This window comes from Ischnura elegans, chromosome 3 (assembly GCF_921293095.1).
Source record: "Ischnura elegans chromosome 3, ioIscEleg1.1, whole genome shotgun sequence".
In the NCBI taxonomy this organism is placed as follows: domain Eukaryota; kingdom Metazoa; phylum Arthropoda; class Insecta; order Odonata; family Coenagrionidae; genus Ischnura; species Ischnura elegans.
The window spans coordinates 20,555,634-20,565,872 of record NC_060248.1 but is presented as its reverse complement, the minus strand read 5'-3'; the positions used below and the strand labels follow the sequence as shown (position 1 = coordinate 20,565,872).

Genomic DNA, 10,239 nt, shown 5'->3' with positions numbered 1-10,239 from the left:
TGATTCAAGGGTCCACCTTTATCAAAATACTTTCTAAAATGAAAGAAAGCTAAATGCCAGTTAAAATACAGGCATTTCTCCATGTTTTTTTGTCGAGAAAATATCATTTTACGCGGTCTTTCAAGAAGATACTTTAATTTTTGAGCCTATTGCGCGAATAGGATTTCTTCTTTTAATAATTAGAAGACTTGTGCTTAGATGGCGGCACTCTCTTCTAATTGTGAGAGAAAATAAATTGCTCATGGATCATGAACGTCAAATGTATAGTATTGTTCATATATTGTTTAAAGTGGATCATTTAATTTTTTATTGTCAGGTAAAGTTTGCTATTATTTCTTAAAGTTAAGTGTTGTGCGATTTTTATCCTTTGCATTTGCTAGCGGGTCGGAAACATCAAGTGCCATGCATGAGATTTTCATTTATTCAAATATTATTTGGTAAAATTGAGTCACCTTAGTTTTTTAAGGTGTTAATTTCGTGTACTCGTGTATTTATCCCTCTGTAAATTATAGTCCACTGTTGACAGAAGTTGTTGGTTACTGACAACATCGGTCTGTGAAAATTGACATTTGACGTTTTCTTCAAGGTGTTCAGACCCAGTGTTATTCTTTAAGTACTACGAAAAATTTCAAGAATTTCATATGGGACAGCGATGGCAGGAGAGAATAGTAGTAGATGCCCTCACGTCATCAGCATTGGAGACTTAAATTTGTCCGAGATTGAGAAGAAACGTGAGGTGAGTGAAGCAGTCTACTTTTTTATATCCCTTGCAAGCCATATTAGGTTTTTGGATAGAGGTAGGCCGCTTTTAATTTCCTCTGTTTAAGTGTACATTGAGGGATTAATATGATGGTTCTGCTGTGGCTGCATGCCATTCGTTGGAAGTAGTAATTTATGTGTGTGAACCTTATCCCGTTCACGTTAATCATTAGATCCACGGTAATATATGAATAGACACTGTTCATTGAATTACGAATTAATTAAAATACTCTAATGCTCCTCTACGATAATAATCTCAGAGGAGGAACTTCACATTTTAATAGTGAGGTTTAAAAATCAGATTTCTTGTCAGGGTAAGTAATATTGCCGCGCTGTTATATCTATAATGTTTTCATTTACCCCTTACTAATGAGAAAATTAAGTATTCGTTCTTTGTAATTTCGTTTGGGTTCTTATGCCGCTTTCTTTTATTAAGAAATCATTAGTATTCTTTCTTTTTTACTTCTTTCGTTTTCATTCAGATTCTAATCTACTTTATAATTAATACTGTGGTGAGAGTCGAGCCCTCAGAAAAAATTTTTGTCCGCATGCATCTGTATTTTTTTTAAGGAATCAGGGGTAGTTGTGGAACAAGGTGATATTAAACAGGTTTTTTTTTGTTTTACTATCAATTGTTACTAAATGTAAAACTATTTACTGAACTGAGTAACTGAAGCATTCCCAAGATCAGATGGAGTAGGAAGAAAAATATTAAGAAATAATTTTGGAGGCTTTTGGATAACTTTCGGAAAGAGTATGGTTGAGTGATATTGAATAGATGAGAAAAGTTTTGCTGATGAAGTACTCAGTACATTTCTCAGTTTTTAGTGTCTATCACCTTTGAGTATGGATGTCAGCTGTCAGCAGTTCTTGACTGTCCCCTTGATATGAAAACAAATTTTCTTAACTAGAGATCCCCTTTTGGTTTGAGAATGTGCCCCTCTTACCATCCAACAAGGGGAGGTATTGAAGTGACAAAGCAAAAAGAGAATTTGTAATATGCTGGAGGATTGTGCTGTTGGATAAGGGAAGTTGTTATCTGGTGAAAAAGAAAATAGGCTGTTCTAAGAAATATGGTTTAGTGGGTTCAGATATGAATAGGGGAGGAAGAGCTTGAGAATAGGTGTAGCAAACATGTTGGGGATCTGTTTGTCACTAGGAAAAGGTGTGAGACTGAAGACAAAAGAAATAGTAGAAGATGAAGATAATCCCTTGCTGTTTTTATTCAAATGTAATTAGAAATCGTATGATGGAGGGAGAATCTGGAACAATAATCGTAATTTTAAGTATACTTGGTCTAGCAACGGTGATACCTTTACAGAGTCACCCGCAATGCACAAGTTATGCAAAAATTCCACAGAAAAAGTCATTTGCCTTGACGGGTTCGAACCCGAATCCCCCAATTTTCTATTTGAGTGATTTGGCTAGTTGAGATACCAGAGCATCATTCCCCTCTAGAAATTTGTAGATTTCCACAGAAGGGAATGACGCGTAGGTATCTTAACGGGCTAAAGCACTCAACTGGAAATTGGGGGATCTGGTCAAGGCAAATGATTTTTTTTCCCTGTGGAATTTTCGCTCAATTAGTGTAAGTCCGAGTGCTGCGAAAGTGGTGCTGAGGAAGCTGTAAGGAGATAAATGAAGGTCCTTTTATGGCATCCTTTCAATATTATTTCATTTCTACCCTTGGCACATTAACATTTAAATTTTAAAACTCAAAAATTATTCACCAATTGTGTAATCACTCTCACAATTGCTGGCAAATTTTTCAAATATGTATCACAGGAGTATGAGCTAGCCTATCAATTTTGTTCTCTGTCTTCCCTGGTGTTCTTTTCGTCAAAACGTAAATATTGCCGCCAAAAAATGGAAACGTTTTTCTTGACATAACCACTGGAAATATCTCAATCCCCGTCTTATCAGAAGCCCAAATGTCAGCAGAGTTTAGGCGACTCATTTACGTACATCAGCTAAATAAAGAAGGCCAAATAATGCCCTAATTTCAATAGTATCTGTCTCTTCAGCATCTTGATCTAAGGTATAATGATCTCATATGGATTGAATAAGGATATTTGTATTTTCTGTGATTGTTGCAATAGTTACATCATCAAAAAAACTAGCCAGCAAGCTAAAATGCAATCAGCATTTTTAGCTTGACCCCAAGAAGTTTTGAAAATATGTTATGTGCTCTTTTTCAAATGTTTTTAGGGGGTGAAATTGTTACCCACTTGGTTACTTTGTCTTTACCGAGTAGTTGAGCTGAAGCACTAGTCTCAGATTCACTATAGTTCTCCTTACTGCTGTCCATTTCCTGTTTATCTCCAAACTGCATTCCCTTTCCTGGATTTTGTCCTCCTCATCTTCCAACTCCGCTTTGAAGGACTCTGGTTCAGATGGTTCAAGACACTGAGTAAGCAACCAAGTGATTTCTTTGGTAGAGAAGGCTATTCGAGTTATCCACCGGGTAATCTCCTTCATGGCTGCCGACATTACGGGGTATGAGTGGTACTCCATCTTCATGGCTGAGTGTCATTTCTCGGAAGGTGTTCGCCTTATATAGCGTGCCGGGATATCAGGTTCCCTCTGATTGGTCCTTGGTATTAGCCAATTGGATTTTATTCAGTATGGGTTTCCATACTTACTGAGGGAGTAACCGCCATCTCTATTGAAGTTCTTGTCCGTCAGCCGGATCTCTATGGCCTCCTTCGTAATCCTTTCCCAATAATTCTTTTCTCGAGAGATGATCTTCACATCTTCCCAATGAATGGCGTGGTTTTGGTTGATGCCGTGTTCGGCCACTGCAGATTTTTCCGGTTGACATAGCCTGAAATGCCTTTGATGTTCCTTTATTCTCGTGGCAATTGTCCTGCCAGTTTCACCCACGTAAACTTCTCCACATTCACAGGGAATCTGGTATATCCCGGGAGTTGCGAGGCCACAGGGATCCTTGGCTCTAACTAGTTGGTCCCTAAGCTTAGTACAGGGCCGGAAGAAGGATTCAATTCAGTATCTTTTCAAAATTCTGGAGATTTTGCCGGAAACCGTGGGCACGTATGGCATTCCGGCTCTTGCCACCAGTTCCTGACGTTCTTCATCCTCACGGGCGCCTTCTCGATCACTGAAGGCCCTTTTAAGGGCCGAAGATACCCCCTTGTTGTAGCCATTTAGGCGGAAGGTCTTTTTAAGATGATTTATGCTTGAGCTTCAATGAGATGTAATATAACTATGTTATCACTGTACAGGCAACTGTACTGTTACTTTACAACATAGCAATCAAGAATCTATAAGTGAAGGGAATAGCGTCCAAAATGGAAAACTGAGTGCACTCTTTCGTGTGAGTCACTCGCTTAGTGGTTCAACCTGAAGGTAGGTTTGGACAGATGAGGGAAGAGCTCACTTCACTGTGAGAGTATGGCATTGAAATTTTCCTCAGTTTAAACAAAAAGACTTTGCACATGTTTTACAACCTGTTTTTAAGTTGACTCTTGAGTGGATAATATGATGTAAAGGTGATAATATGAGAGGTAAATATTTACCCCTGGTAGATGCATAGCTTCAACAGTTACAGTTGGGTAAAGTATGTTAAGTTTTGCCACATGGAAATGTCACAGTTGTGAATGAAGCATGCAGACAAACATAAGAACACTTTAACAATCTTGAATCTCATTTTTGAAGGGATATCGTGCATATTTTAATGAAATGTAGAGGGAATATTAGACAAGAAAATCATCCCAAAGGAGGTGTAGGTTGAGGCTGTGATGCCATCATCAAAGTTTGCCCTAAAGGCACATCCTGTACATAGGGCAATGCAAATTACTATTGCTTTAAGAAAAATATGAGTAAATATTTTAAGAGCTACTATGGTGTTGGATAGTTGCATACATAAAATATGATTTTTAACCTAAATTATTAGTCCATAGCCTCTCCTGAAGTTTTATTATGTAAATTACTTCTTCAAACATTGTGAAAATTGAAACTTAGATTCTCGGAAAATGGTTTTTGAAATCCATTCACTGATATTTTATTGCCTGCCATGAAGTCATGTTTGTTAACCATTTTTAGCAATATTATTTAAAAAGCCTTTCCATCTTCAGATTCTAAAATGTGAGGATTGCACATGGGAGGGGCCAAACCTTTGGCTTTGCCTGTATAAAGACTGCCTGAGGGTTGGCTGTGGTGAGGCGCAGAATGATCACAGTATCAAGCATAACAAGGTATGTTATTCTCAATGTATTTTTGCTTATGTGCTATTGCTAAAGTGAATAATTTGTTTATACATAAATGTTTTTAGAACATATCTACTAGTTCATGAGTTTTTTTAAAAGCTGTATTCAGGCTATCTCTGACAGTGTGGAAGTGGGTCACTCTGGTCTTCACTGATTAGTTGTATAAAATTTTGGATTCAATTTGGTTGTCTGAGCTGTTTTAAGTATTCTACATTCATAATCAGAGTTGAAGTAATTATCGCCTTGTAATTTCAACTTTTAAAAACTAGGCCAAAAACTCAAAATTGTTTGAACAACCTCCTACGTTACTAACTGCAACAAAAGTAACATATTGAAATTAGCATGTCATATACTTTATCTTTAAGAGGTAAATATATCAGTGTTGATGTAATGCTAGAGTTTAATGGGTGTGAAAAATGTCTTTTTTCCCGAGCACAGTAAAGGTATTTAACAAAATGTGGTAAATCTAATTCATTTAAGTAGTTTTCTCAATTGAACTACTTTTGATATACATTTGGTGAACATGATTTTCAGTTTACGAATTCAACCATCAATTGGTGGTGAATGAAAGTGTTCGCTCAAACGTTTTAAGTGAAATAAATTTTTTTTCATGCATAGTGCCCACTCTCTTAATTCATAATTCTAGACCTGAAAAACATCTGCAGGCACGGAGGTCCACAAAATCCAATTCTCCAGTCACCACACCACCCCAATCCTTTGAGGTTGCATACTAGGCTTAGATTGCTTGAGCAATAAAAACTTATATCTTTCAGGGCGACTTGGAGAACATTATCTTAGAAAGTCATAATGTTTCTATATCTGTCAGAAATAATAAAATAAGGGAGATATGTATGTATATTGGTGAATGGATATGTATAGGAGTTAGTTTTTCTCTGAAACAGTGAAAGACTTTAATGATTGGGAGGACTTACTCTTCACTGGTGCGTTGATAATAAACTGAAATTCAACACTGAAAAGTCACATATTGTTCAATTTGGTTGTAAAAGTCATCTGGAAAGTATTTTAATTAAAATTGATAGAAAGTCCATGGAGAATGTTACTTCAACTAAATTTTTAGGTTCATATATAAGTGGTAATATGTCCTGGGTTAAGAATATCGAATATTTAGCCAATAAACTTAGCTCTATTTGCTACCTTTTATGCCACCTCCGAAACTCTGTTAATGCAGATATCTTACTGTATATTAAGGTGTTTTATTCCCTGATGTCGTATAACATAATTTTTTGGGGCTCATCACACCACGCATCCAAAATATTTGCAATACAAAAAAGGGCAATTAGAATTAATTTAAAAAGAATCTTATGATGCTCCCTCTAGCCCCATCTTTAAAACTTTGAAGATCCTCCCATTACCATGTGTCTATTTATTATATCTGCTAATATTTACACGTAAAAATATGGACATGTTTGAAATTTACTCCAGTTTTCGTAATTATGAAACCAGAAATAGGCAAAGCCTTCGCTATAATACAGTGAGGACAAATAGAACTGAATTAGGTCCAAGAGAAATGGGACTCCGAACATACAATAAACTTCCGCACCATTTAAAAAATCAATGTGAGTCATTGGTATCTTTTAAGAGGAAGTTGAAGGCATTCCTGCTTGAAAAGAATTATTATTCTGTTACGGAATTCCTGACGGATTCCACAATCTAGTGCTTCATTTTCATGTTTTGAAAATACATATTTTAAAAATATATTAAATGTGAAAATACATACTTGTACATAACATTTCAACTATATGTTTCTAATCTACTAAATTGTATGAATCTCCTCTATTTTTTTTACGTGTCTTATATCTTTTTGTAGATCCTTGGACAAATTAAATTATTATTATTATTATTATCAATCAAGTATCTCTTCCATGCACTTCTTTTGCAAATGGCTAGTGTCCTCCCCCACCAGCCTATTGAGGAAGCTTTAGGTGTTGCATGTTGATGTATTTTCAAAAGTGGAAATACATAACTGTGTATTAGTTTGTTAATTATGTAGTATTTAGGCTTTGTAACAAAGTATGTTGAAATCCAACGAAGAATACTATTTCCTGTGACTCTTGATTGCAGTTGATGCCCACTCATAGCTTGAATCTCAACTTATCAACCATGAGGGTGTGGTGTTATATTTGTGAGCAGGAAATTTTCTTGGATAATAATGATCCACCTGTACCTTGGTCGGGGCATCATGCTGTCAGTGCAAATCCAGCCTCACATTATGCATTTCTGCATTCATCGCGATCGAGCAATGGGTGCATTGGAAATGCTGGTGGAGTGCCATGTGATAGTGAATCTAGTGACTCGGATGAAAGTGGTGATGATAATTCTAAACCAAGAGGTAGGTTGATTTTCATTCCATTAATGGTTAATTTTGAGAGCTTTTGAGTATCACACTTTTAGTGTACGTTTTCTGTCCAGAAACTGGTGCTGTAGCTGAAACATGTGGGGAAAGGGTGTTGAAGGTATCCTAATAAACTTCACAAAAGAGAGTTCACTTTTGAGATAGGCACCAGCATATATTAACATAAAAAGAAATAACTACAAAATATACTGACAACAAAAGAGGGTTGGATAGGTATGGGTGTATAAGGCCAGTCCCTGCAAATGACTGGTGATCTCCATTAAAGCAGGGTTTATTTGGCTCCCCAACGATTTATTGAGCTCTCCTGTTTTAAGTCTTCTAAGCTCGTTAAATAAGTGAATTCAAATTGCTATTCAGAATCTTAATTTACTCAAAGATGTTCATCTGGGGATATGTGTAACTATGCTATTGAAGAAGGGAAATTCTGACTCAAGTCCCCTCAGCACTATTTTTCTTTAATATTTTTAAAATTATTTTTCTTTCCTTTATACTCCAAGATGAAATTACTCATAGCTTTAATTGACCTGGTTATCTGAAGTTAGCATTCTCCCTCATTTACTGTAGGATTGACTGGACTGCAGAACATTGGCAACACGTGCTACATGAATTCAGCTCTTCAGGCTCTATCGAACACACCACCCCTTACGCAATTCTTCCTAGAGTGCAGTGGCTCTGTGGCACGGGCAGAAAAGAAGCCTCCTGGACTATCACGGAATTATCTCCGTCTTATTCAGGAAATGTGGCACAAGCGCAGGCCTGGCTATGTGGTACCATCTGGCATCCTATATGGAATCCGAAATGTAAGTACGTAGGATCAAGTGAAAAGTATGCATGCAGTACACTCATGTAATTAAATACAGTGGAACCCTGATCTATCGTTCCCGCATTGATCGTTTTCCCGCATCCATCGTTCGCCGTTCCTGGTCCCAAATAAAGTTCCATACAGACAATGTAATTTTTTCCTGCATCTATCGTTCCCCGAAGAATCGTTTTCCCACATTGATCATTTGAAGATCGCAGTTCCGACGTATAATTTTCCCGCATCCATTGTTTGACAAAAATGAGACTAAATATATACGTGTCATTTATGGCTAATAATGACAGGCTCATAGTTTGAATCTTCCCCAGGAGATGACACTACCATAGGGAGAAGCTTAGTGCCGTGGGATAGTAACATTGGCGCATTTCCCAAGATCCGTTATCCCACTCCATTTGTAATTCGCTTCCCCCCTCTGATGCTTTCCTTTTCCCCTAAATCAAACAAAAGATTCCAGCTCGCGCAAAGATTGTATTACGAAGATCTTAGCTTCGAAAGAAAATATCAAGGTACTTGAGAACTAAAGAAACCTTTTTCAAGCTTCTCCCTTTCTCACCCTTTGATTTTTTTAGCCGACTCACTTCAAAGTTCCCTGTTTCTGGAGGTCAACTACTGCATGAATCACCAATTAGCCCTAAAGGTGTCCAACAATGAATTTCAGCAATTGCTATTATACTTTTATTAGAGTGAAATAATAGTAATGCGCATGTAATTTAAAGAAGAACAGGACCAAACACGACGTATTTCTAACGTTATTTAAGCATTTTAAGTCAGGAAATAGTTGGAATAATATGAAGGTGATTTTTGGCGAAACTCGATATCCTCGTGGCTGAGCTTCTTGGCAGTTGATGCGGCATTTTTTCCGAAAACAAGATATCAGGTTATTATCAGTCATCAATTTACGTGTTATACTATAAGTCTCAAGTACTTGTCCGAGCTACTGACGAAGGGATATCTTCTCAGGATATTTTGTTTCTCCCTATTAGCAATCTGAATTCATCTGCTCATCTGGCGCTATGTTAATCAGAAAATAATGGGTAAGTTGCCTTATCTTTAGGGCAAAAAATTTCATGGTGCAGTCATATGGTCATGCTTAACCCTCTGCAGTATGCTCTGCGTTAGTGCCTAACTTCACCTCGTACGAGTGGTTCCGTACTTTCCTGGGTGGATGGACTTCAAACTTGCGAGTGTTTTCCGTGTGTGGGTTTAATAAAGTCAGGTTTCATTTTTATTAGTTTTATTTTTATTAGTCTTCGGATCATGGCCCTTCCGAAGAAACAAAAGAGAACTTTAAAAGATGGACTGAAAATAATTGAAAATGAAGAAAAGAATCCGGGCTTGAAGTGCGTAAATATTGCAGAACGCCTCGTTTTGTCCGCTAGCATATGACAGTAGGGGTGGGGGTAGAGGGAGCTACCTGGTGAAAATAATAAGTGGGATGAAGCCGAGGATCAAGTGGGCGTGCCGCTGACGATTAACGTAACATTGTTCACGCTTTACCTATTACATCAATTATATGAAAAATATATTTATTAGAAAGGAACATTTCAAATAATCCTGCATTCATCGTTTTTTTCACCCATCCCCCTGAAAAACCATAGATCGAGGTTCCACTGTAGTCATATGACTAAACATTTTGGAGGGTTGTATTAACTAAATTGGCAAATATTTTATCCTAAAGTTTAAAATTAAATAATCAGTATTTTTTATCAATTTGATTTACCTTAAAGTTTGCTTGAACAGATAATTTTTTGGATTATAGTTGCGATGCACCAATTTTAATATTTGTTTTGAATTTTAGGTCCACCCTATGTTTAGAGGTTATCAGCAACATGACACTCAGGAATTTTTACGTTGTTTTATGGATCAGCTTCACGAAGAATTGAAAGAGCCAGTAGTTGAGCGACCTGGAATTGATGGAAAGGGACTTCACAATAGGATGGGTAAGTTGAGGCTCATGAAGTAATGCATTGCTATTTCCTATCTTCTTCTCATAAAATCATCTGTTGACTCTAAATTTCATCAATATTTTCTCCGTAACTTAGCAATTGAAATATTGAATA

The 10,239-nt window shown here is 36.8% G+C and overlaps 1 protein-coding gene across 4 annotated transcripts in view; it reads left to right on the top strand.

Annotated features, from left to right (window-relative positions):
* Positions 1-10,239, top strand: part of LOC124155516 (ubiquitin carboxyl-terminal hydrolase 20) — a 41,945-nt gene that overhangs the window by 3,483 nt on the left and 28,223 nt on the right. Inside the window, exons 1-6 of one of the 4 annotated variants that reach the window (XM_046529402.1) lie at positions 187-316; positions 587-736; positions 4,854-4,973; positions 7,068-7,335; positions 7,924-8,159; positions 9,978-10,119. In XM_046529402.1, coding sequence (XP_046385358.1) covers positions 653-736; positions 4,854-4,973; positions 7,068-7,335; positions 7,924-8,159; positions 9,978-10,119 — 850 coding nt within the window. In that variant the 5' untranslated portion in view covers positions 187-316; positions 587-652. Of the gene's footprint in view, positions 1-186; positions 317-385; positions 438-586; positions 737-4,853; positions 4,974-7,067; positions 7,336-7,923; positions 8,160-9,977; positions 10,120-10,239 lie in introns of those variants that run through there. The other 3 variants (XM_046529404.1, XM_046529403.1, XM_046529406.1) reach the window with 3 other exon arrangements.